At 39.9% G+C, this 27,732-nt stretch overlaps 1 protein-coding gene across 4 annotated transcripts in view; it reads left to right on the forward strand.

The window, feature by feature from the left end:
• The window catches only part of LOC132883771 (1-phosphatidylinositol 4,5-bisphosphate phosphodiesterase beta-4-like), a 258,886-nt gene that overhangs the window by 141,385 nt on the left and 89,769 nt on the right, over window positions 1-27,732 (forward strand). For 2 of the 4 annotated variants that reach the window (XM_060917766.1, XM_060917767.1), the window contains 11 exons: window positions 5,423-5,516; window positions 5,897-5,976; window positions 8,630-8,777; window positions 11,119-11,209; window positions 11,471-11,560; window positions 13,020-13,123; window positions 13,215-13,307; window positions 17,208-17,358; window positions 17,483-17,567; window positions 19,343-19,467; window positions 26,994-27,045. In XM_060917766.1, coding sequence (XP_060773749.1) covers window positions 5,423-5,516; window positions 5,897-5,976; window positions 8,630-8,777; window positions 11,119-11,209; window positions 11,471-11,560; window positions 13,020-13,123; window positions 13,215-13,307; window positions 17,208-17,358; window positions 17,483-17,567; window positions 19,343-19,467; window positions 26,994-27,045 — 1,113 coding nt within the window. The remainder of the gene's footprint in view (window positions 1-5,422; window positions 5,517-5,896; window positions 5,977-8,629; window positions 8,778-11,118; window positions 11,210-11,470; window positions 11,561-13,019; window positions 13,124-13,214; window positions 13,308-17,207; window positions 17,359-17,482; window positions 17,568-19,342; window positions 19,468-26,993; window positions 27,046-27,732) is intronic. The other 2 variants (XM_060917768.1, XM_060917769.1) reach the window with 2 other exon arrangements.

Consider the following 27,732-nt stretch of genomic DNA (forward strand, 5'->3'; position numbering starts at 1 on the left):
GTGGTACCAATGGACTTGGGGAATATTGTAGTTGTGCACCCATATCAGACATTTGACCTTGATCCAAATATGACCTAGTTTGTATATCACAAAAAACACTTAAAATATCATGAAAATCGAGCCGATGGGTACTACTTTGTGAATCCCATAATTACCAGAATAAATAAGGGTACAGCCTAGTGAGTGGTACCAATGGACTCGGGGAACATTGTAGTGGAGGACATTTGACCTTGACCCAATTATGACCTTGTTTGAAGGTCACGAAAATCAACTTGACGGATATTATTTTCTGAATACCATACTGTCAGAAGGAATGATGGTGAGTGATGGCAATGGACTCAGGAGACGTTGTAGTTGTGCTGCAAAACAACCATTACCTGTTTTGATTGCCGCACATAACCTGCCCATATCGTTGCCCTGCGCTAGCCTGGGAAATCCCATGCTGCTTTGCACAATCGTTCCGATCTGAAAAGACAGCATGGAAACTATGGTCTAAAAGCTCGCCTGAGTTAGGGAGCCAATCAGAGAGTGGGGAGGGGTGGAAAGACGGTGACGTGTACTACTCGACAAACGGAAGCTTGTAGTTTATTTGGGACTGTTTATGGATCACATTTAACATGGCGGCGAGCGATACGAACCAAACTTTCGATCAAGCTTTAGACACTGTTCTGAATAGTTTAGAGTGAAAGTTTGTTTTAAAAAACCTCTTCGTCTTCTTCGTCGCTCTAACTATGTCACCGGGTACAACTGCCATGATTAGCTATGGGCTACGTATACGCCAAATGATAGACATTCGCAACGTCCAATAAATGGCCGTTGACAATCGTAAACCACACCTCCCCTACGAGAAATTCAATAGGCGGATTCCAGACCATATTTCACTTGTGATATGGTCTGGTGTTAACCAGACTAGCCCTGCGCAACATAGCTCCTTGTTTTTCTTTCTTTTTCTGTCTCCATTAGCATGATTGATCTGTAGAGGTCAATGAGTGTAAAACAGTGCTGTTAACACAATAGCTCCTGAACCGCTGTTCCAATTAACTTTAAATTTTCAGGAAAGATTCTTTCATGGAACCGTAAACTCCCTATTGATTTTGGGTAATTATCAATCAGAACTGAATGATCTGTCATTTTTGCAAGTATCGTGCTCTGCACAACTTTTCATTTGTTTGTTCATTTGGTACTTAGCTGAGTTTGGGATCACACTGCACATAATTAAGTGAACCAAAAAGCTAAATGTTGGTTTAAGGCCATGTACAGCTGAAAACACTTCCATAAAATTCAGAAGTATGGCAGAGGAAAAAGATAAACAAACAGAATGGCGAGTGTGCACAAATAAATTGCTGCACACTTCTCAGGGGAGAAAAAATGTCATGGTTCACTTTCTCACTGCAATCTCCAAGAGAGACAGAGCATCAGTTCTGTCCAGATGTTATTGGAATCTGCATGCAGTAAGTGGATCCTGTTGAAAAAGTTGCTTGGCGGTGAGCGATCAATTTGCATGACTGTGCTACACCAATAATAACAGCAGTGGAATTATGGGATGGCCTTTATGTTTTGGCCCAAAAAAGGAAACTTGGCAGCGATTATTAAGCTTATTCTGAATTGTATAACCTGGGTAGCGAAATGAGACATGTTGAAAGAATATGCTCACTACCCAGGCAGTTACCTTTCACATGATAGTCAGTGGTCGTGACAGTTTTATGATGTATCCATGGTAACATGGTGCATGTTGTTGATTGACACCTGGCTTAATTGTGTTTGTGATTGTGTGTGGGCAGCACGGTGATGTATTGGTTAGTACTGTTGCCTCACAGCAAGAAGGTTCTGGGTTCGAGCCCAGCGGCTGATGGGGGCCTTTCTGTGTGGAGGTTGCATGTTCTCCCCGTGTCTGCGTGGGTTTCCTCTTGGTGCTCCAGTTTCCCCCACAGTCCAAAGACATGTAAGTTAGGTTAATTGGTGGCTCTAAATTGACCGTAGGTGTGAATGTGAGTGTGAATGGTTGTTTGTCTCTATTGCCGCTTTTCCACTACAAACGCGGCTGAGTCGGGCTGAGCCGTGCCGTGCTGAGTCGGGCTGAGCGGGGCTGTTGGAGTTGCATTTCGACTACAACCGCGCTGAACCGTGCTGGCTGGAAGTGGGTGGACACATTGGGTGGAGTTAGCGAAAGTGGGTGGACGTCAGGTGATGTCGTTAAGCAGCGCAAACAGTGACATCAGTGATCTTTTAAGCGGTAGTCTCACGACCCGGATAGTAAACAATAAACATGGAGGACATGGAGTCGTTAGTGTTGCTGGTCTTGGTGCTGTGGCTTGTTGTCACCGACAACGCCAACAGATACTGGCAAGAGCGTATAGATGAGGCGAGGCGCATAAGGCTTCAGAAATTCTCGTAATTCGTAATTCTTCTTCTTCTGGGTTTGCGGTGTTTACAGATCCCATCGCGCTCGCGGGGCGTGTGTGGGCATGTGAGGACACTCCTCCTCACCAATCAGTGCACAGGGGAGTGTCTGCTCACGCCCCCAACCTCACTCGGCTCGCTTTGGCTCGCTTCAGCCCCACTCCAAAACGGTGCGAGTTTTAGGGGCTAAGCAGGGCTGAAGCGAGCTGAGTCGTGCTGGTTTTTGGTAGTTGAAACGCGAGCCGTGTCGGGCTGAAGTGAGCTGAAGCGAGCTGAAGTGAGCTGAAAAAGGGTAGTGGAAAAGGGCCATTAGTGTCAGCCGTGCGATTATCTGGTGACTTGTCCAGGGTGTACCCCACCTCTCACCCATAGCCAGCTGGGATAGGCTCCAGCTTGCCCACTACTCTGCACAGGATAAGCGGTTACAGATAATGGATGGACATACTTGCCAACTTTTCAAAATTCTCATGGGGGAGAAAAGTGTGTGAATGACATTTTCAATTGGACAAGGGTATGATGCGCGGTTGAAACTATAAAAACAGTGGATCCTAATTAATTGCAAACCATTTTAAATTTATACAATTAAAGAGTTTTTGAATTGTTGATATTGTTCTATCAATTACTATAGGTTATGGGATTCATGTATCAGGCATGAGAGAGCTCAGCTCAGAGTGAAAAATCTGAAATAATACTCGTCTTGAATTTTAATATAATAACAATGAAAGGGAAGTCTTAAATCAGATTTTTAGCTGAAAAATCTCATGCCTGAATATTGTATACATACAGAGACCCACAGAAAATAACACAAGTGATGCTTTAGAAGAATGTTTATAATTTCTTAAAATAGTCACAGTGAATGAAAGTATTATTGAATTGCATCAAATGTGTTTTCTGTCTGTAAGCTCATGTAAAAATACAGAGAACTATAATATATATAAATTAAATTTTAATAAGATTTGACCAAAATAGTAACCACTCAATTAAATAAATACTGCACTGTCTTAGTACTACTAAAATGCATCTCTCTCACTTTACACTTTCCAACAGAATTTTTAAAAAGCACTAGAAATCCTATCGGAATGCATCAAAGGAATTTGCTCATTTGCAAACTTTGACTGAAAGTTTTCAAACAAAATTTAAAAATGGCTTTATAAATACTACCATACTATCAAAATATACTCCACAAAGAAATTCACTTGAATGCAAAATTTTAGTACTACCAAAATACACTCACTAGTAATCTTTCACTTAAAACCTCAAAACTCAATCAAAATCAGTCACTTTCCAGATAATTCACTTGTAAACTCATCTCATCTCATTATCTCTAGCCGCTTTATCCTTCTACAGGGTCGCAGGCAAGCTGGAGCCTATCCCAGCTGACTACGGGCGAAAGGCGGGGTACACCCTGGACAAGTCGCCAGGTCATCACAGGGCTGTCACATAGACACAGACAACCATTCACACTCACATTCACACCTACGGTCAATTTAGAGTCACCAGTTAACCTAACCTGCATGTCTTTGGACTGTGGGGGAAACCGGAGCACCCGGAGGAAACCCACGCGGACACGGGGAGAACATGCAAACTCCACACAGAAAGGCCCTCGCCGGCCCCGGGGCTCGAACCCAGGACCTTCTTGCTGTGAGGCGACAGCGCTAACCACTACACCACCGTGCCGCCCACTTGTAAACTTTCACTTAATACTTTCAAACATCTTCTTCTCCTTCTGGCTGCTCCCGATTAGGGGTCGCCACAGCAGATCTTTCGTCTCCATTGCTCCCTGTCTTCCGCATCCTTCTCTACCACACCTGCCACTTTCATGTCCTCTCTCACCACATCCATGTATCTCCTCTTTGGCTTTCCTTGTTTTTGTTTGCCTGGCAGTTCCATCCTCAACATTCTCCTTCCAACATGCTCTACATCTCTTCTCAGGATGTGCCCATACCATCTCAGTCTCATCTCTCTTAGCTTAATTCCCAAGCTCTCCACATGTGCTGTCCCTCTGATGTGCACGTTCCTTATCCTGTCCAACCTCCCATCTCAAACCTTAACATCCTCAACTCCGCCACCTCCAACTTTGCCTCCTGTCTCTTCGTTAAGGGTACGGTCTCCAATCCATACATCACAGCTGGTCTCACTACCGTCTTATACATCTTATCTTTCACTTTTGCTGGGACTTTCCTATCACAAATGACTCCCGAAATCCTTCTCCAACTGCTCCACCCTGCCTGCACTCTCTTTCTCACCTCACTATCACAGCCCCCATTTTCCTGCACAGTTGACCCCAGGTAAAACTTTCAAACATAAATTCAAAATAGCACTAAGACACTACCGCACTATTCAAATACACTCATCAAACAAATTCGATAGTTACGGCCACCTGACCCAGTGTTAAAAATTTTCCAACTGAAATAAATTTGCGAGACCCAGATGTAAACATATAGACTTCTAAACTTTGACCTGTGCGGTCAGTGTCTCGTTTACCTTGCAAAATGTGTTGGTCTGGCTGGTCGAACATTTGCTTATCCATGGAAATTCATTCTCCCATGCAACCTGGTATTTGCATTCATATTTTTGCTGTTTGGTATTGGGTTTAGTGGCCATGATGAATGACTGCTTGTAAAAAATGTCAGACAGCCTGGGTGAACCCTACATTACGGAAGTGACTGTCGTTCTGTTCGTTGATTGGTTAAAAATCAGTTGACGTCAGCAGTGTTTCTCATACGATTCTGATTGGACATAATCAGGAGTATTTTTAACTTGGCGATAGGGATTTCCCCAAAACCGGGAGATTATCCAGTTTTATACAATCGGGAGGTGGGAGACAGAGGCTAAAATCGGGAGCCTCCCGCCGAAATCGGGAGGGTTGGCAAGTATGGATGGATGAATGGATTTTAACTATGGAATCATAAGCCTAGGGTGAAGCAGTGTACTCTGTTTGTTTTTGTAATCCTTGCTTAATACGTGTGTGTGTGTGTGTGTGTGTGTGTGTGTGTGTGTGTGTGTGTGTGTGTGTGCTCAGATGTGCGGAGCTAGACTGCTGGGATGGAAAAGGAGAAGATCAAGAACCCATCATTACCCACGGAAAGGCCATGTGTACTGATATTCTCTTCAAAGTGAGAACACACACACATACACACACACAGCACATACACCACACTCACATCTCAAGCTTTCAACAGTGCAGGAAGTAACTACTTTTTCAGCTGTAATTATTATTATTATTATTATTATTATAGAAACATAATTACAGGGCTGCTTTAATTTTTTAATCTGAATTGTAGCTAAATTAAGTACATGAACAAGAGGCAATATACAAGGCAAAAAATTATAGCTGCAATTACAAAGGTATGCGGCTCTTCAACATCAGATTTATTACTGTTTACTACAAGTAAAGTGCATCAGGGTGTGAGGTGATTGTATTCTGCTTGAATAAATAAAGGATAATAAATGCTTTGGGTAATTCATCTTCAGCTTGCCTTTGTACTATTTACAGGATGTAATTCAGGCGATTAAAGAGACCGCTTTCGTGACATCGGACTATCCTGTTATTCTTTCATTTGAAAACCACTGCAGGTAAGTTTAGCCCAGTGATTTATTTCAGCCAAAGTAAACATTTTTCCTTCCAAGTTTTCAATGATTTTCAGCAAGATTGTGTAAGCCAAGTATAGAGGACTTTCACTGACGTCACAGACTTTTGTGGCTAATGCCTCATATAGAGGCTGTAGCCACTATGTCATCGTGTTGTAAGAATGAGTGTAACAATCGTGCACTGGTGAGTGTATACAATTCGGTTCAGCATTCGAAATAAATGGACTAGATTAAAGAAATCGCTTTCAGACATGTTTAGATTAGATTAGATTAGATTAGATTAGATTAGATTAGATTAGATTAGATTAGATTAGATTAGATTAGATTCACTTTATTCATCCCACATCGGGGAAATTCACGTGTTACAGTAGCAAGAAAATGTCAAACAGATAACAAATAAAACTGAAATAAAAATTAGACAAACGAAGGATTAAATACAGAGGGCTATTTGCATTATCTACCGTGAAAAAGGATAGAAAAATTGCCTTATTGAGAGGCTCGGAAAAATTGCACATTACAGGTAGACTCTGTATACACACATACATATATATACATAAATAATAAATATAAGTATGCATAAAAATAGTTTATTAAGCTTATTACCGAGGGAAAGTGTGTTCCTATTTTAAGATATACTCCAGGTTGTCCCCCTTTCCTTGCCTTCTTCGGTTAGTGGTCCCATGTGTGATGTGGTGCACTTCCGAGTTGTTACAGGAAGTTGTCAAAAAGATTGTTGAGACCACTGAGCTCTAGCGCCGGGCCTTTTCCGGGAAATAAGACTTTCGGTCATGGCGACAGCGTGTGTATGTCAGCCTCGGTTCGGAGGTTTCAGTTTCAAAAACCGTAAGAGGTAAGAGTAGAATAATATAAAGTACAGACACTTGGTATATTTTACTTCTGTGATTTTTAAATTGTTCATTTTTGGATTACGCTTCATTTTTGTGGCTACTGCCTCATAGAGTAAATATATATGCTATATTTACTGTATGGACATAGGATCAGAAAACAATTTTATTTATAAGCAGTAGCCACATGTACCCATAGGGTACTTATTTTTGTTTATCACACAGCATCCGCCATATTGCCAGGTTAACAAAGAAACAGCTCATCTCATCTCATCTCATTATCTCTAGCCGCTTTATCCTTCTACAGTGTCGCAGGAAAACTGGAGCCTATCCTAGCTGACTACGGGCGAAAGGCGGGGTACACCCTGGACAAGTCGCCAGGTCATCACAGGGCTGACATATAGACACAGACAACCATTCACACCTACGGTCAATTTAGAGTCACCAGTTAACCTAACCTGCATGTCTTTGGGGGAAACCGGAGCACCCGGAGGAAACCCACGCGGACACGGGGAGAACATGCAAACTCCACACAGAAAGGCCCTCGCCAGCCCCGGGGCTCGAACCCAGGACCTTCTTGCTGTGAGGCGACAGCGCTAACCACTACGCCACCGTGCCACCCAAAGAAACAGCTGTGAGAGTTAATAATGAAAACTGAGACGACTGCAGTCAGTACAATCTCTCTGAAAGGATTAAAAAGTTATTTTATACCAGCAGATCGTGTTACATCCAAAAGCTGAAACACGCAGATATCACAGGTCCATATAATTTACCCACAAATGTATTTATTTATTATTTATTCTTCTCTCTCTCTCTCTCTGTGCGTGCATGTTCACCACTTCAGTTGGGTTAAATTCAGAGGAGAAATTTCACTGTGCTTGAGTGTACGTGACAAAATTAAAGTTGGATTCTTCTTATTAACTTACCAACAAATGTATTTATTCCACTTGAAAAGTGTTCGGCAAACCAGCTACCAGATTTGGGACACTACGACATCCTGAACTATTTAGTATTTTGGACTTCTAAATACACCAGAGATGCTAAAGGCAGACAAAAGTACAGATGCCTACCAATATTCCGAGGCAGGTTTCGTGCCAGAATGTTATGGGAAATTCCCAATCAAGAAAAATACTTTATTATGACAAAGGTAAGCTCAAACATGGACTTCTAATAGTAATAAACAAGCCAGGGCCTAGATCTAGCATATTTTATGGTGTTTAGCCTCGTCTATATTATCAGTACATAACAAACATGCTGGTGGTCTTGCCAAGCATTAGGTCTAATAAAATATATTGCATCCAAAGCCCACATCCAGATCTATATTTTAACATTGAACAGAGCTTTTACACTAACCTGATATAAAATGTTGTCCACATACACTAGGATGTTTTTATCAACCGGCCTTCCTGTTTAACTGCAGCTCACCGTTTTTATCATCTTTCTCGGTTCACCAGGAAGTGGTGAAAAGTTAAACCAGGCTTATCTCCACGTCTGTTATTACATCCAAAAGCACCACAGGTCTCTGGCATTGTTCTTTTAGATGTAACTTCTACAAGTTTATCTGTAGATGTTTACTGAATTTGGTTTACAATCACTCACGTGCACTTGTGCCGGTTGCTGGCAAACACAAAGCTTGCCAGGCAATATGGCCGCATAAACAAATTCATAGTTGCGATGATGTCACGTGAAAGTCTTCTATAGTTCTGCGTGTATTTCCATGAATTGTATAGGACATGATGTTGTTTTTCCCCTAACGTTTGCATAATTTTCTGAAACATGTTATGATGTCTCAGTAAACCTCAGCAGTATAAGATGGCAAAGTACTGTGAGGATATCTTCGGAGACCTGTTACTCAAACAGCCACTGGAGGGCTTTCCAGTACGTGATCTTCTGAATCATCACTCACACACGATCTATCAAAGACCTAGAGAGTGTGCCATGGTACATTTATAGAACATTTATTAGGGCTCTATATCGAAGGTATAATCATAAGACTTTGTTAATCATGACAAAAGTAGTTTATATTCTTACTTCATTTCTTTTTAATGTCAATTTTCTTTAAGTTCTCGAATGAAAACAATGTTATATTTTAAACATGTTTTGCATTATTTTCTTTTCAAATTGTAAAATGCTATAATTGTAAAGTCATCTGAAAATCCTGTGCATTCTGATTTAGCCAAGAAACGTGTCGACTTTCAGGTGTTCTGCAAGAGTCATTCTATTACATTACAAGAGTACTACAACCCCAATTCCATAAATTTGGGACACTGTGTAAAATGTAAATAAAAAACAGAATATGACAATTTGCAAATCATGGAAACCCTATATTTCATTGAAAATAGTACAAAGACAAAAATATCAAATGTTCAAACTGAGAAATTGTATTGTTTTTTGAAAAATATATGCTCATTTTGAATTTGATGTCAGCAACTTGTTTTAAAAAAGTTGGGACAGGGGCAACAAAAGACTGAAAAAGTTGTGTAATGCTAAAAACAAACTAATTTGGTTAATTGTCAACATGTCAGTAATATGATTAGGTATAAAAAGAGCATCCCAGAGAGGCAGAGTCTCTCAGAAGTAAAGATGGGGAGGGGTTCACCGCTCTGTGAAAGACTGTGCGGGCAAACAGTGCAACAATTTAAGAATAACGTTCCTCAATGGAAAATTGCAAAGAATTTGGGGATCTCATTATTTATGGAACATAATATCATTAAAAGATTCAGATAATCTGGGGAAATCTCTGTATGCAAGAGACGAGGCTGAAACTGACATTGGATGCCTGTGATTTTCAGGCCCTCAGGAGACACTGCATTAAAAGCAGACACGTGTCTGTATCTGTGAAGATACTCAGTCATCCAGGCACATAGTAATCTGTGGTTGGTAGAAGAGAGCAACTGGACTTGCTTGAAAAGTCTTGAAGACGAGAGGCGAAACGTCTTCAAGACTTTTCAAACACGTGTCTGTAGTGGAAATCACTGTATGGGCTCAGGAACACTTCAGAAAACCATCGTCTGTGAAAACAGTCCATTACTGCATCCACAAATGCAAGTAAAAACCAAATACAGACAATAATATCCAGAAATACCACCATCTTCTCTGAGGCTGAGCTCTTTTACGATGGACTGAGGTGAAGTGGAAAATTGTCCCGTGGTCTGACGAATCAAAAGTAGAAATTATTTTTGGAAATCATGGACACCACGTCCCCCAGGCTAAAGAGGAGAGGGACCATCCGGCTTATTATCAGTGCACAGTTCAAAAGCCAGCATCTGTGATGGTATGAGGGGGCATTAGTGCACATGACATGGGTAGCTTGTACATCTGAGAAGGCATCATTAATGCTGAATGATATATACACGTTTCAGAGCAATATGCTGCCATCCAGACAAAATCTTTTTCATGGAAGGCCTTCCTTCCTTCAGCAAAACAGTGCCAAACCACTTTCTGCACATATTAAAACTGCATGGCTCCAAAGTAAAAGAGTCTGGGTGCTAAACTGGCCTGCTGCAGTCCAGACCTGTCCCCCATTTAAAACATTTGGTGCATTATGAAGTGCAAAATATGACAAAGGAGACCCCGAACTGCTGAGCAACTGAAATTGTATATCAGGCAAAAATGGGACAACATTTCTCTTTCAAAACTACAGCAATTGGTCTCCTCAGTTCCCAAACATTTAGAGTGTTGTTAAAAGTAGAGGTGTTGCAACACAGTGGTAAACATGCCCCCATCCCAAGTTTTTTTGAAACGTGTTGCTGATATCAAATTCAAAATGAGCATATATTTTTCAAAAAACAATAACATTTCTCAGTTTCAGCATTTGATATTTTTGTCTTTGTACTATTTTCAATGAAATATAGGGTTTCCAAGATTTGCAAATTGTCATATTCTGTTTTTTATTTATGTTTTACAGTGTGCCCAATTTATGGAATTGAGGTTGTACTTCATTTCTTTTTAATGTCAGTTTTCTTTAAGTTCTCAAATGAAAACAATTTTATATTTTTTTAAACATGTGTTACATTATTGTCTTTTCAAATTGTAAAATGCTATAATTGCTAAAGTCATCTGAAAACCCTGTGCATTCTGATTTAGCCAAGATACGTGTCGACTTTCAGGTGTTCTGCAAGAGCCGTTCTATTTCATTACATTGACTATTAGGTCACTTGCTGAAATTTGGCCCCTGATGAACATTTGGATAGTTTTAATTTATTGTGTTGGTCAGAAAGCATTAAAGTAAGATGACTTCACGTCTACAATATAAATGAATTTTGATGTTCTTCCTTTTCAGATTGAGGCTGGACGCCCACTACCTTCCCCAAATGACCTCAAAAGAAAAATCCTCATAAAAAATAAACGCTTAAAGCCAGAAGTGGAACAGAGTAGGTAGCAGTGTGTTTTTAATCTTGTATTTTGACATTATTAAAAACTGTTTTTCTTTTTTTCCTTTCTGGCCTGTTAGTAGAAGCTACTTATTCCACTCTGTGTCCACTTGGACACACTTACATCACTTAAAGCTGTCTGTAGTGAAACAACTCCCACACTTTATATCTTTCCATATGTTGGCGTTGACGGTATTGCCAACAGCAAAAAGAACTGATTGACCGTGTGTGTGTGTGTGTGTGTGTGTGTGTGTGAAACAGAGCAACTGGAGTCGTTTAAGAGACACATGGAGGCAGGAGAGATGAGTGTACAGGCAGGAGAGGATGAAAATGAAGAAGACATAGAGAACGGTCAGCTACTGCACAATGCAGCGGTCAATTTCTCGATATCTCTGTGACTGAAGACTTACTTTGCACTGTAATTCATATACACTACACACACTTAGGAAGGCTACTATTTTATTCTTATTCTCCATACTTTTAGCTGTACAGTAACGCATTATGAAAGAAATAAACACAATGGTGCCTGCTCTTATAATAAATACCAAAAATATACAATAAATATAATATAATAAAAAAAATCATCAATGGAGAGTGGAGCGATGTGGCTCAGCATGAAGCAGAGTGGATTATTTTCCAGCTATATCATACCCAGATGTTTTATTCCACTTGTGACACATCATTTTGTGTCTATTTGGGAAGCCATGGCCTAGTGGTTGGACCACCAGGAATGGCTGAAGTGCCCTTGAGCAAGGCATCGAACCCCCAACTGCTCCCCAGACTTCTCTGGGTATGTTGTATGTCACTCTGGATAAGAGCATCTGCTAAATACCATTAATGTAATGTAGTTGTTACATTCAATTTACATTAAAGAGGTGTGTAGCACTGAGTCGGCTATAAGCCATGTACAACGAGACTGAGTGGAATAACTGTTTTATTCTATCCACATTCACTGGATTTTGAGAAACAGAGCATTATTATTTGTATTTTTTGCAAATTCGATAAATAAAAACTTTATACAAAGCATCCGACAAAATCATTTCCGCTTAGAATGTAAACGAACCGGCGAAATGACAGTAGCAATTTGTGAAAAATGCAATAATAATATTATTATTAATTATTATTATTATTGAAAATATAAAAAGATACATTTTTACCATCAAATACTTTCATTCCATATTTTGTTAAATTTTTTTTGTATTTTTGGGGTTTTGTTGTCGAGTAGAGTTTTTATTTCGTCCTCGGTTGGTTCAACAACACGGTCCGCCATTTTGTTTTTCTCTACTCACGGTATATGAGCTGATAGTCTAGTAGTAGAGTAGCCAATCAGAGCATGTGATTACTCATATCCAGTGAATGTGGATAGAATAAAAAGTGTTATTTTATCAACAGCTTCTCCTTTATCTGTCTTTTGAACTCAAGGCCCTCCATCCTAATGCATTTCCTATGTGGGAAAACTTAAAGTTACCTCTGATTGTTATAAAACACTGACACTGTAGATTCCTTCCATGAATGATAAACATCTCCTCACAAAAAAAAACCAATATCAATGATTATACAGTTTTTATTCCATTTATATGCAGCATCTACACTGCATATACCTGAGCAAGTTGTTGCTATGGAAACAATAACATTAGAACAAGCACATGGATATAAAGCTGTGTGTGGAATTAGTCAGAACTACTATCAGAGCTGCTGTTACAGGAAATTAATCAACATTTTCTGACCAATAAGGATTGAGAATTCAGCAGTACAGAAATATTAAACTATACAATTTAGAGCCAATACAGATTTTTCACTTTCTCAACAGCAGACGGTAAAGACCTCAACTCGGAGACAAAAACCCGCAACAACATCTCCTCAGAAGAGCCAAGTGAACAAGACACACATGAAAACAGTGTCAGGAAGTACAAGGTGGGTTTCTTTTTGGACATCCTTACCTAACCACAGGGTGCAGGTGAAGATTATTTGAATCCTGTCTTTCCTCTTAACGGTCTTTTGTCAGATTCCTGATGACGAGACCACAGAGGTTTCAGAGGCAACAGAAGCAGATGCAACTGATGTGTCAGAGGCTTCAGATCTTGATAACAAGAAGAAGGTTCAATATTTTCATCTTTTCACTGCTGTTTTTAAGAAAATACAGTACTGTGTAGAAGTCCTAGGCACATGCAATGAAATGCTGAGAACTTTCATAAAATGCCTTCAAAAATAATGACATTAAATGTTTCTACGTAAAAGATCAGTAAGCAGTAATATATGAAAAAAGTCAATGTCTGGTGCAGTGGCGGCTGGTAGTCTTTCAAACAGGGGAGGCTGGTCGGTTACGACATTTCCAGATTTTAAAAGAAAAAACACATCAATTTTGCCCATACTCTTGCCTCTGATCTGGCTGATTGTTGGCAGCATCACAAACTGTGAAATAACAGGTTCTTTTGGCCCATTAGCCTACTGTCCAATATACATGATGGTGGTGTTGGGGGGGTATATTTTAACATCTTATATTTTAAAATTGTGGCATGTTGTTTAAAAATTGATCATTATTGAAAGCAGCTCTTTGTCAGGAACCTCAGCAGTAGAGCTGGGTGCCACACATTTCATTCAATGACACTTTCCCTATATTTTACATATTTTGACTGAGAAATGTTTTATTGACAATTTTGATAACCCTTCACTTTTAATCCAGGTCTGTAGTGTGAAATGTTCTCGGCTGTGTTTTTGTTTAAAAATGTTTTCCAAATTGTAGCTGTGTTTAATTCATATCCAGAAAAATATATATTCCAATATAATATACTCAGCATAAACATTTTAAATAGATTCTATATTTTTGGTCCATCCATGACATATTACTAAAGTAGCCTATTTACTGTTGTTGATGTGGGTCACTTGCTGTTAGCCAATTCACTTTCTCGTACCAGGAGAGCTGAAAGGAACGAGTATTATTCCCTACCTTTTTCACCAAGTCAATTTGAGGCGTTGGTCTACCCTGCTCTTTAATTATAATTTTTTCCTCGAAAGGAAGACTGGCAAATGGCTTCGCCAAAATTAAATCAACATTGCTTGGCATCCGTGCGCAGCTTTCTTGCTAGCTGACTAGTACCCTCAAGTTCAAGTTCAGTCACTCAAATAAACGACATTTCTGGAACTAAGATAGCAAACTTGACAACACTATATTTACACTTTATTTACAATGAAAATATATACAAACTAAAAAAGCTGGTAGAAACCGTATGTAATGAATGAAATCGAAATGTAAGCTGATCTCTTACAATACACCACAGCACTTGCGAATCCACATGGGACTGAACTGAGATTCACCGCTGCCTGTCTATAGTTGAAACGAGCTGTCAATCAAAGAAAATATCCGGCCGCTTTCACCAATCACCACTCTCCTAGCTTTGCCATGTCCCTCCCACTGTGAGGCTCGGAGTCCGTGGGCGGGCATTTTCGCAGTATTTGTCCAATAATCGTCTTGCATTTTGATATTGAAAAGCGCATAGCTCCCAAATGCCATTGAAGTGCACTGAGGCTGGGAGTCCGTGAGACTCCGTGGGCGGGCGTTTTCGCAGTGTTTGTCCAATAACCGTCTTGCATTTTGAGATTGAAAGCGCAGAGCTCCCAAATGCCATTGAAGTGCACTGAGGCTGCGCTGCATCGCGCTGTCACGAGGGGGAAAAACTCACACACACATTAAAGTTATAAGGGCATTTTTAGAGGAGGCTGAGCCTCCCTCGTTGTCTTAGAGCAATCGCCCGTGGTCTGGTGTGAGACGACCCTTTGCTTAAAAAAAAAAGCAGTCTCGGGTCCAGTTAGTGTAGTTGTATAAGGAAACGAATGAGCTGTAGGTTTTACTGAGCATCTTGCAGAACCAGTTACAGTTCTTCTGGACACTTTGACTGTCACATTTGCTTCTTAATTTTTCAGCAAAACCCAGCAGCCTTCATTATGTTTTTGTCTGAAAAGTGATCTGTGATGTAATATGCTGCTTTCTTTACTGACGTACTGTACAAAGATTTTTTTTTTCCTGTAACTTTTAATTTTGTGCTGGAAAACTAATGTTTTTAGAAGTTATACAACCCCGATTCCAAAAAAGTTGGGACAAAGTACAAACTGTAAATAAAAACGGAATGCAATAATTTACAAATCTCAAAAACTGATATTGTATTCACAATAGAACACAGACAACATATCAAATGTCGAAAGTGAGACATTTTGAAATTTCATGCCAAATATTGGCTCATTTGAAATTTCATGGCAGCAACACATCTCAAAAAAGTTGGGACAGGGGCAATAAGAGGCTGGAAAAGTTAAAGGTACAAAAAAGGAACAGCTGGAGGACCAAATTGCAACTCATTAGATCAATTGGCAATAGGTCATTAACATGACTGGGTATAAAAAGAGCATCTTGGAGTGGCAGCGGCTCTCAGAAGTAAAGATGGGAAGAGGATCACCAATCCCCCTAATTCTGCGCCAACAAATAGTGGAGCAATATCAGAAAAGAGTTCGACAGTGTAAAATTGCAAAGAGTTTGAACATATCATCATCTACAGTGCATAATATCATCAACAGATTCAGAGAATCTGGAAGAATCTCTGTGCGTAAGGGTCAAGGCCGGAAAACCATACTGGGTGCCCGTGATCTTCGGGCCCTTAGACGGCACTGCATCACCTACAGGCATGCTTCTGTATTGGAAATCACAAAATGGGCTCAGGAATATTTCCAGAGAACATTATCTGTGAACACAATTCACCGTGCCATCCGCCGTTGCCAGCTAAAACTCTATAGTTCAAAGAAGAAGCCGTATCTAAACATGATCCAGAAGCGCAGACGTCTTCTCTGGGCCAAGGCTCATTTAAAATGGACTGTGGCAAAGTGGAAAACTGTTCTGTGTTCAGACGAATCAACATTTGAAGTTCTTTATGGAAATCAGGGACGCCGTGTCATTCAGACTAAAGAGGAGAAGGACGACCCAAGTTGTTATCAGCGCTCAGTTCAGAAGCCTGCATCTCTGATGGTATGGGGTTGCATTAGTGCATGTGGCATGGGCAGCTTACACATCTGAAAAGACACCATCAATGCTGAAAGGTATATCCAGGTTCTAGAGCAACATATGCTCCCATCCAGACGATGTCTCTTTCAGGGAAGACCTTGCATTTTCCAACATGACAATGCCAAACCACATACTGCATCAATTACAGCATCATGGCTGCGTAGAAGAAGGGTCCGGGTACTGAACTGGCCAGCCTGCAGTCCAGATCTTTCACCCATAGAAAACATTTGGCGCATCATAAAACGGAAGATACGACAAAAAAGACCTAAGACAGTTGAGCAACTAGAATCCTACATTAGACAAGAATGGGTTAATATTCCTATCCCTAAACTTGAGCAACTTGTCTCCTCAGTCCCCAGACGTTTACAGACTGTTGTAAAGAGAAAAGGGGATGTCTCACAGTGGGAAACATGGCCTTGTCCCAACTTTTTTGAGATGTGTCGTTGTCATGAAATTTAAAATCACCTAATTTTTCTCTTTAAATGATACATTTTCTCAGTTTAAACATTTGATATGTCATCTATGTTCTATTCTGAATAAAATATGGAATTTTGAAACGTCCACATCATTGCATTCCATTTTTATTTACAATTTGTACTTTGTCCCAACTTTTTTGGAATCGGGGTTGTAAAATAAAAATCTATAACAAAATTTGTACTAAAAAAAAAACTGCAGAAGACTTTTGCACAGTACTGTATATAATGACATTTTACTTAGAAGCAATGTGTATAGGGATACCTAACACGTAAATATGTGTATGTGTAGCACTTCTCAGTACTAGCACTTACTCTAGCCGTCATATTGAGCTGTTGCTTTTTTGTCTTACTTCAGTGTTGCACCGATTTCTGGGTAATTGGTGGAAACTTCTATGCTCAGATTGTATTCTGCTTCAAAGTCACTTTGGCTAAAAACATCTGCTGAATAAATAAATATCAATGTGCTTTGCCTCAGGGTGTGGATACGGCAGAGGATGCAGATGCTGAACAGCAGCTAATTGCCTCGTATAAGTATGAAGGCGCCACAACCAACATCCATCCTTATCTTTCTGCCATGGTGAACTACGCCCAGCCAGTCAAGTTCCAGAACTTCGAGATTGCAGAGGGTAACAATGAACACATAGGGCCAAAAAAATTTGCTGTTTTATACTGTAGTCATATTAGTAGATTATGTTTTTACTGGGCATAGCTTATCTCATTTTTAAATCCTCTTCTGTTGACTTTTTTCAGAGAAAAATATTCATCACAACATGTCATCCTTTAATGAGTCTGTTGGTCTTGGCTACCTAAAAACCAACGCCATTGAATTCGTGAAGTATCCTTTTGCTTCAAAAAGTATGATTTCTACAAAGGACATGGTTGCTAATTCTACCTTATTTACACACTAAGCAGTATTTCAAAACAAACTCATCTTTTTACAGTGTCTTGCAAAAGTATTCATCCCTCTTGGTGTTTCTCCTGTTTTGTCGCATTACAAGCTGGAATTGAAATGGATTTTTGGACAGTTAGCACCATTTGATTTACACAACATGCCTACCACTTTAAAGGGGCAAATTGTTGTTTTATTGTGACACAAACAATAATTAATATGAAAAACCAGAAATCTGGAGTGTGCGTAGGTATTCACCCCCCAAGTCAATACTTTGTAGAGCCACCTTTTGCTGCAATTACAGCTGCAAGTCTCTTGAGGTATGTTTCTATTAGCTTAGCACATCTAGCCACTAGGATTTTTGCCCATTCCTCAAGGCAAAACTGCTCCAAATCCTTCAAGTTAGATGGGTTGCGTTGGTGTACAGCAATCTTCAAGTTATGCCACAGATTCTCAATTGGATTGAGGTCTGGGATTTGACTAGGCCATTCCAAGACATTTAAATGTTTCCCTTTAAACCACTCCAGTGCAGCTTTAGCAGTATGTTTAGGGTCATTGTCCTGCTGGAACGTGAACCTTCATCCCAGTCTCAAACCTCTGGCCGACTCAAACAGGTTTTCCTCCAGAATTGCCCTGTATTTAGTGCCATCTATCTTTCCTTCAGTCCTGACCAGCTTTCCTTACCCTGCAGATGAAAAACATCCCCACACCATGATGCTGCCACCACCATGCTTCACTGTAGGAATGGTGTTCTCAGGGTGTTGGGTTTGCACCACACATGGCATTTCCCATGATGGCCAAAAAGATAAATTTTAGTCTCATTTGACCAGAGAATCTTCTTCCATGTGTTTGGGGAGTCTGTCACATGCTGTTGGACAAACTCCAAATGTGTTTTCTTTAAGCAATGACTTTAACCCAACCCTGATCTATCCTTCTTCACAACTTTGTCTCTGACCTGTTTGGAGTGTTCATTGGTTTTCATATTGCTTGCTTAGTAGTGTTGCAGAGTCAGGGTCCTTCCAGAACAGGTTGAGTTATACAGACATCATGTGACAGATCATGTGACACTTTGATTGCACACAGGTGGATCTTAATCAACTAATTATGTGACTTATGAAGTGAATTGGTTGGACCAGCTCTTATTTAGGAGTTTCATATGAAAGGGGGTGAATACTTATGCACACTCCACCAGATTTCTGGTTTTTTTTTTTCATCTTAATAATTGTTTGTGTCCCAATAAAACAATAATTTGTTGTAGGCATGTTGTGTAAATCAAATGATGCTAACCCTCCAAAAATCCAATTTAATTCCATCTTGTAATGCGACAAAACAGGACAAACACCAAGGGGGTTGGTGATACTTTTGCAAGACACTGTAAATTTGATTACTACACAGTTCTTAATTTTAATTAACTACTAGAAAATAAAGAGGACAGCTGTAGACAGCAAAACAATGAAATCCGTTGTATTGATTTACATCCTTAATTCTTTACAGTAAAGCCATTTTCGTTCTTTCTCCAGCCAAGCAAGACAAATCGGTTTCTTTACTCTCACATTTATCCCTGTAAGGTCTCTCTTTAGAGCTTGTTTTAAAAGCTTGTTCTTTTCTAGCTGCCAATATTTCCATTGGGAATAGTGCTCAGTCCCCTGTTGTTGGATTATAAATAACTTCTGCCCATTTGCACCTCCCTATGTGCCTTTTCCTCATCAGCCAATGTACAGCTATAACAAGCGGCAGATGAGCCGGATCTATCCCAAAGGAGGCCGTGTGGACTCCAGTAATTACATGCCTCAGATCTTTTGGAACGCTGGGTGCCAGATGGTGTCTCTGAACTTTCAGACTCCAGGTACGGCTCTGTCCCGGGGCCCCTGCCACAGCACCCCCACCACAGAACAAGCACGAACATAACACATACTGTTATGAAACATGGCCAGTGAATGTGCATGTTTCATCTAACTGTACAAATACATTAAATATCTGAGAAGAATGAGAGATGAAATGCACTGTTTCGGGAAGAGCTTCAGAGAGCACACGTTCTTAATATATTCATTTATACTATCCCAAAATATCAGTCGATTCATTATTTCAGAGATGTTATTTATACATAAAGAAATGAATAAAGAAAGTAAACAAATGTATCACCAGTCTAGCCTAAGGCATTATACTTAACACATAACAAAGTAGGCAGGCTGCATCATTTACATTTTCATCGGTGTACATTTTGTGCATCTGGAGAATTGTGATCATCTCTAGAATTATTAGCACCATGAGTAAATGGGTTATGGAAAAATGCCTGTGGTTTATTAGTTTAATCTCTCACTGAAAATATGAGAGACATTTAACATTTCATTTAAATAAATTTATTCCAAGAAAATAAATGCCAAAAATATATTTTTAACAAACTCACTAGGCTTTCACTAGGCTATTAATATGAGCTAACAGAAACCAAATTTGCTTTGGAGAAGATCAGAGAATTCATAAATGAAGGCAGAAGTGTTTTGACCTTCATAACTCAGATTACAGCTACAAAATACTGTAGTTAATTGTATGTACAGTTGTGGTCAGAAGTTTACATACAGTGACATGAATGTCATCTTGGATATGAATGTCATGGTAATACTTGGGCTTTCAGTAATTTCTTTGAACTGTAATTTGGGATTTCATTAATTTCTTTCAGCACCTCTGAATTAATAATCTAAGTGAGCGTATGTCAATTTTTGACCCTGTATGTATAATTTTGACCCTGTGTTGATTTCAGAAAACCCAAAGAAAATTAAAACTTGTGCACCAAATTTTAATTAAATACAGTATAATTAGAGTTTATTAGCGGTTTAGATCCATACAAAATTCCTCGAAACGATTGGAGTGACAGTGCAAATTTGTAGCCGAGCATTAGCGTTGGCTACGTGTTGGAATATACCTTCTTTTTCCCCAAAGAGTCCTGACATGGAAGAACAGTTAAAAATCTACAAAAGCAAGAAAATCTTATTTGTGTAAAGCCTTTTTCCCCCAACATCAGTTTTTGGGAACAGAATATTGCGAAAGCCAAAGCATTTACTCTCAAAGGACTCGTACCTAAACTGTGGTAGGCTATTCCCAGCCCTCCATGTCTCAACAACTCCAAGGACATCTAGTTACACAGCTATTTGCACTCTATCATTTATACATCTCATCTCATCTCATTATCTCTAGCCGCTTTATCCTTCTACAGGGTCGCAGGCAAGCTGGAGCCTATCCCAGCTGACTACAGGCAAAAGGCGGGGTACACCCTGGACAAGTCGCCAGGTCATCACAGGGCTGACACATAGACACAGACAACCATTCACACTCACACCTACGGTCAATTTAGAGTCACCAGTCAACCTAACCTGCATGTCTTTGGACTGTGGGGGAAACCGGAGCACCCGGAGGAAACCCACGCGGACACGGGGAGAACATGCAAACTCCACACAGAAAGGCCCTCGCCGGCCCTGGGGCTCGAACCCAGGACCTTCTTGCTGTGAGGCGACAGCGCTAACCACTACACCACCGTGCCGCCCATCATTTATACAGTGATACTTATTATTGTTGAAACAATATCTGAAGTGTTATTATTTGTAAAATTAAAAATAATTTCAGCACCTCTTTCAGCACCTCTGAATTAATAATCTAAGTGAGCGTATGTCAATTTTTGACCCTGTATGTATAATTTTGACCCTGTGTTGATTTCAGAAAACCCAAAGAAAATTAAAACTTGTGCACCAAATTCTAGTTTTTTTTCAATTAAAGATGTATGCTGTACATTCTGCAACAGAAAAAGCAGAGTTCATAGAAATTACTGAAAGCCCAAATATTGCCATGACATTCATATCCAAGGTGACATTCATGTCACTGTATGTAAACTTCTGACACAACCATATCTACTTTGGGGGAAATAATTAAGCATCGATATAAAATAGTTTGGCATATTAGTGTCACCAACTCTTTAAATCTACTATTAGACTTATCTGTACCAATAAACTATTTGGAAGGGATGCCAGAAGAAAGCCTTAAGTATGGTGGACCATCTTCTGGATCTGTGAGGCTGTTTTTCCTCCAAAGGCCCTGGGAACCATGTTAGCATACATTATTTCATGGACTTTCATAAAGTACCAGAAGATTTTAAATGAAAATATCTGCCTCAGATCAGAAGGTACACCTGGGTCATAGTTGGATCTTCTACCAGGACAGTGATTCAAAAATGTCCAAATCGACTCAAAAAGGTTTGGACATGGCCATTCCAGTCCACTGACCCAAACACAGGGAAAACCTGTGAGCTGAGAAGATGAGGAGAGTTCATAAAAGAGGACTCAGGAGAAATTCTATATTGAGTAGTGGTTTGTGATTTCTTGCTCTGTATTCTCCAGGCTCATCAGGTGTTGCTGTTATACTGATAAATGGAGAATTCCAAAATATTAAATGCAGAAGCAGCAATACTTGCAGCACATGCAGTTCTATTTAAATATGCACTGCCCAGCCAAAAAAAAAAGCCGGACATTCTAATATTTCTTTGGACCACATTTAACTTTGATTATGGTGCGCATTCTCCTTGGCATTGTTTTAATAACCTTGTGCAATGTCACAACATTTATTTCCATCCAGAGTTGCGTTAATTTTTATCCCCCGCTGGCTGAAAGACCCGAAGGGGGATTATGCTGTGGCAATGGCCGTCCGTCCGTCCGTCCGTCTGTCTATCCAGGGAAGGGTGCTCACCTTCTGAAATCAACTCCTCTCACAACTTTTGGAGGAATTTCATGAAACTTGGCAGGATTCTTTGTTATATGTCGGTAATACGCAAATTGCGATTTAATTTCATTTGTGAAAATTTTACCAGAGTTTTGACCCTTGATTAAATAACTTGTACTTTGACAATTTCATGAGGGTGTACGTTCTTCTGAAATCAACTCCTCTCACAATTTGTGGAGGAATTTCATCAAATGTCATAGCGATCTCCATCCGTCCATCTGTCCGTCCTGGGAAGGGTACTCACCTTGTGAAATTAACTCCTCTCACAATTTTTGGAGCAATTTCATGAAACTTGACAGGATTCTTTGTTATATGTCGGTAATATGCATATTGCAATTTCGTTCAATTCATTCACATTTTACCAGAGTTATGGCATAGTTGCCAGCGGGGGATATTGTGTTCTCAGAGCACTCTTGTTTGCTGAGATGACGGGAGAGTTGAACCCCTCTGTAAAGTCTTCTCAAGCATATCCTAAAGACTTTCAATGGGGTTACGATTGGGACTCTGTGGTGGCCAATTCATGTATGAAAATGATTTCCTCATGTTTCCTGAAACACACTTTCACATTTTGAGCTCTCATTTTATCCCTGTGCCATCAGGGAAGAAAAATCCATTGATGTGATGATAACCTGGTCATTCAGTACATTCAGGTCATCAGCTGACTTCATTTTATTGCCACATAACGTTGCTGAGCCTCGACCTGACCAACTGAAGCAACCACAGATCATAACACTGCCTCCAGAGGCTTGTACAGTGGCCACTATGCATGATGGGTGCATCGCTTCATGTGCTTCCCTTCTTACCCTGACACGCCCATCACTCAGGAATAGGGTAAATCTGGACTCATCAGATCATATGACCTTTTTCCATTCCTCCACAGTCCAATCGTTATGCTCCCTAGCAAATTGAAGCCTTTTCTTCTGATTAGTCTCACAAACAAGTTGTTTTCTTATGGCCACACAGCTGTTTTGTCCCAATCCTGTGAGTTCTCATCACATTGTGCATGTGGAAATGATCTTACCCTCACTATTAATCAACCATCGCTGTGAGCTCTACTCTTGATTTTTTCAATTTAACTTCAGTAAGTGTTTAAGTGATCTCTGGTCATGGTCAGTCAAGATTTTTTTTGACCACATTTCTTCCACTAAGTTGACAGTTCTCTACTATCTTTCCAAATTTTAATAATGCATTGGCCGGTTCTTAATCCAATTCCAGTCATTTCAGTAATCTCCTTAGTTCTTTTATTTGCTTGATGCAGGCCAATAATTTGACCCTTCTGAAACACAGTAACATCTTTTCTATGACCGCATGATACATCTTCTGGCATGGTTGTTTAAGAAATGAGAAGCTACTCACTGCATCAGTCAGGGTTAAAAGAACTGTTGCCAGCTGAAACATATTGGTCACTGCAGTAATTATCCAATCAAAGGCTCTTAAGTATTTGCTTATTTAAATCAAATGGTGATTTTTTTTTTTTGGTCAGGCAGTGTATATTTCTCATAAGTCAATATCTGAAATGTTAGATTTTTTTCATATTTTAAGTAACCACAAAGACATTTTTTATAACTTTTATTTCATTAACTTCAGTAAGGGTGCCAGTAGTTATGGAACTGACTGTAAAATCAATGATAAATATGCAAAAATGTATAATTAATTTCCAGATCATGCCACACCAGCCACTGAACAAATATACAGGGTGTTTCAAAAAATGTTATATAATTTCACAATCTAATAACTTTGCCAATTCTAGTTCAGTTAACCTCAAATTTTAACAGCATGTGTAGAAACAGGTCAAAATTTTATGTTTAATGCTTTTTGTTTTTATCTTTTTAGGTATAGAAAAGCCACTCACTGGAAAAGAAAAGACATTTTGTGTGTTAGAGTATGCTCGAACAGAGTCGAACAAGACTGCAGCATGCATTTAAGAGAGAATTCTTTAAAAATGCACTGTTACCAAAAAAGACTGTTACCAAAGACATGCTGCAGCGTGTTTGGCAGGAGCTGGACTACAGACTTGATGTGTGCCGCGTCTCAGGTGGCACAAATATTGAAAATTTGTGAAATCGTTCATGGAATCCACATACCTTTTGAATTTCTCATTCAAAATTTGAGGAATAAATCTTATATTGCTCAACATTAAGGCTGTTCAGTTTCATTTGCCTAGAGTATGTAGTTTCTGGGATATTTACAGTGGGGCAAAAAAATATTTAGTCAGCCACCAATTGTGCAAGTTCTCCCACTTAAAAAGATGAGAAAGGCCTGTAATTTTCATCATAGGTACACTTCAACTATGAGGGACAGAATGGAGGGGGAAAGAATCCAGGAAATCACATTGTAGGATTTTTAATGAATTAATTGGTAAATTCCTCGGTAAAATAAGTATTTGGTCACCTACAAACAAGCAAGATTTCTGGCTCTCACAGACCTGTAACTTCTTCTTTAAGAGGCTCCTCTGTCCTCCACTCATTATCTGTATTAATGGCACCTGTTTGAACTCATTATCAGTATAAAAGACACCTGTCCACAACCTCAAACAGTCACACTCCAAACTCCACTATGGCCAAGACCAAAGAGCTGTCAAAGGACACCAGAAACAAAATTGTAGACCTGCACCAGGCTGGGAAGACGGAATCTGCAATAGGTAAGCAGCTTGGTGTGAAGAAATCAACTGTGGGAGCAATTATTAGAAAATGGAAGACATACAAGACCACTGATAATCTCCCTCGATCTGGGACTCCACGCAAGATCTCACCCCGTGGGGTCAAAATGATCACAAGAACGGTGAGCAAAAATCCCAGAAGCTCACGGGGGGACCTAGTGAATGACCTGCAGAGAGCTGGGACCAAAGTCACAAAGGCTACCATCAGTAACACACTACGCCACCAGGGACTCAAATCCTGCAGTGCCAGATGTGTCCCCCTGCTTAAGCCAGTACATGTCCAGGCCAGTCTGAAGTTTGCTAGAGAGCATTTGGATGATCCAGAAGAGGATTGGGAGAATGTCATATGGTCAGATGAAACCAAAATAGAACTTTTTGGTAAAAACTCAACTTGTCATGTTTGGAGGAGAAAGAATGCTGAGTTGCATCCAAAGAACACCATACCTACTGTGAAGCATGGGGGTGGAAACATCATGCTTTGGGGCTGTTTTTCTGCAAAGGGACCAGGACGACTGATCCGTGTAAAGAAAAGAATGAATGGGGCCATGTATCGTGAGATTTTGAGTGAAAACCTCCTTCCATCAGCAAAGGCATTGAAGATGAAACATGGCTGGGTCTTTCAGCATGACAATGATCCCAAACACACCACGCGGGCAACGAAGGAGTGGCTTCGTAAGAAGCATTTCAAGGTCCTGGAGTGGCCTAGCCAGTCTCCAGATCTCAACCCCATAGAAAATCTTTGGAGGGAGTTGAAAGTCCGTGTTGCCCAGCGACAGCCCCAAAACATCACTGCTCTAGAGGAGATCTGCATGGAGGAATGGGCCAAAATACCAGCAACAGTGTGTGAAAACCTTGTGAAGACTTACAGAAAACGTTTGACCTCTGACATTACCAACAAAGGGTATATAACAAAGTATTGAGATGAACTTTTGTTATTGACCAAATACTTATTTTCCACCATAATTTGCAAATAAATTCTTTAAAAATCAGACAATGTGATTTTCTGGATTTTTTTTTTCTCATTTTGTCTCTCATAGTTGAGGTATACCTACCGGTATGATGAAAATTACAGGCCTCTCTCATCTTTTTAAGTGGGAGAACTTGCACAATTGGTGACTGACTAAATACTTTTTTGCCCCACTGTACATCTCAAATAATATCAAATTTTTTTTAAACACCCTGTATGGTTAATATATAAAAGTATTCATAGAAATGACAGTGCAATGAAGACTATAGTGGTTTAAAGGAGCCAAGAGAGGCTGAATAAACACACAGCTAGCCATAGCATGCCAAAAGACACCATACATGAGGGAGCATGTTGTTTTAGCAGATGCTGCCCTGTGAAAGGACATATGGCTCCCGTGAAGCTGCCGAATGCAGAACTGACAGACAAAGAAAGGATGAAAGAGGCACCAAGAGAGAAAGACTCGTAGAGAGCAGGCAGTGCCTGTGGAAACTAACATTTCGCATACGTGCAATGGTATTTCTTGGATCTGAGAAGACAGATTTTCAAAACACAACTTTTAACAGAGGATAGCATACAGTTTTGTGATTTATACAGGCAACATTACTGATTTTATGCTACGTTCAGGTGCACAGGTGGTGATTTCGTCAATACAACTTTTCTATTTTGGATGCTTATTGGAAGATATTTCCAAAAACCATACTGTCAAGTGTTACATCTTTGAAATTTTTCCTGCTTGGCGTACAATTTCTAAAAAGGATATTTGGCATTGCTCAGTTTCCAACACTAATGAAATGCAGCATGACTTCAAAAAAAAACAAAACAATGAAAGATAGTGTTTAATGAGGTCTTATAACTATCCCAGGCTACACTGCCACCCAGTAGACCTACCAATACTAGGAAATTTGTGTCAGCAGAACTAAGAGTGGGAAGAGAAAGCTTATTATGTAAGCTTTTTTTTTCTCTCATTTCTGTGTATCTGCAGATTTGGCTATGCAGCTGAACCAGGGGAAGTTCGAGTACAACGGTGCGTGTGGGTGAGTGCAGCGCCCTCGTCCTGGCAAAACTCATCTATTAAAGTGTGTCACATTCCATTAGCTGTAGCCAAGGGCGGACCATATCCACAATCCGCATTAGCACAAATGAGCACTCGCTAAATGTCGGGTCTCACACACACCCGGCCATTGGTTGCATGGAGATCTTCCATTTACAGTGTCTGCCTGGAGGAACAACTCTCTCAGGATTACAGCCCACTGTGTGTCAGACTTACATGCTGTTCTGCCGGGCCTCTTTTTCCTCTGCACTTCAGAAATGTTAAGTAGAACGCCCATCATTAGGAACAGGGGTGCTGTCGGCGTGATTGTTTTGTGTGTGCATGTGTGTGTTCTTGTGTTTGATGATTCATGGGGTTTATGATGGGAAAATCTCCAGTCATTAATCTTCTTCCAAACAATTAATCTGACAAATACCTACCACCTGCTTTAAATGGCTGTTCAGCCTGTCATCTCTCTAAATATGGTAGCTTTAATCTTTGATACTTGTATGAAGTATATTTTCAGTATGATACAAATTGTTTGTGTATTATATATTCATTCATAAAACACTTCGACAGAATAATGGTCTACATCAGGGTTTTTCAAACTGAGGGACCGCTTCCAGTGTAAACAATTTCCAAAGACCCCAGATTTGTGTGAATATAATCCAATTTTTTAAGGAGCAAACTA

Source organism: Neoarius graeffei, chromosome 3 (assembly GCF_027579695.1).
Source record: "Neoarius graeffei isolate fNeoGra1 chromosome 3, fNeoGra1.pri, whole genome shotgun sequence".
NCBI lineage: Eukaryota > Metazoa > Chordata > Actinopteri > Siluriformes > Ariidae > Neoarius > Neoarius graeffei.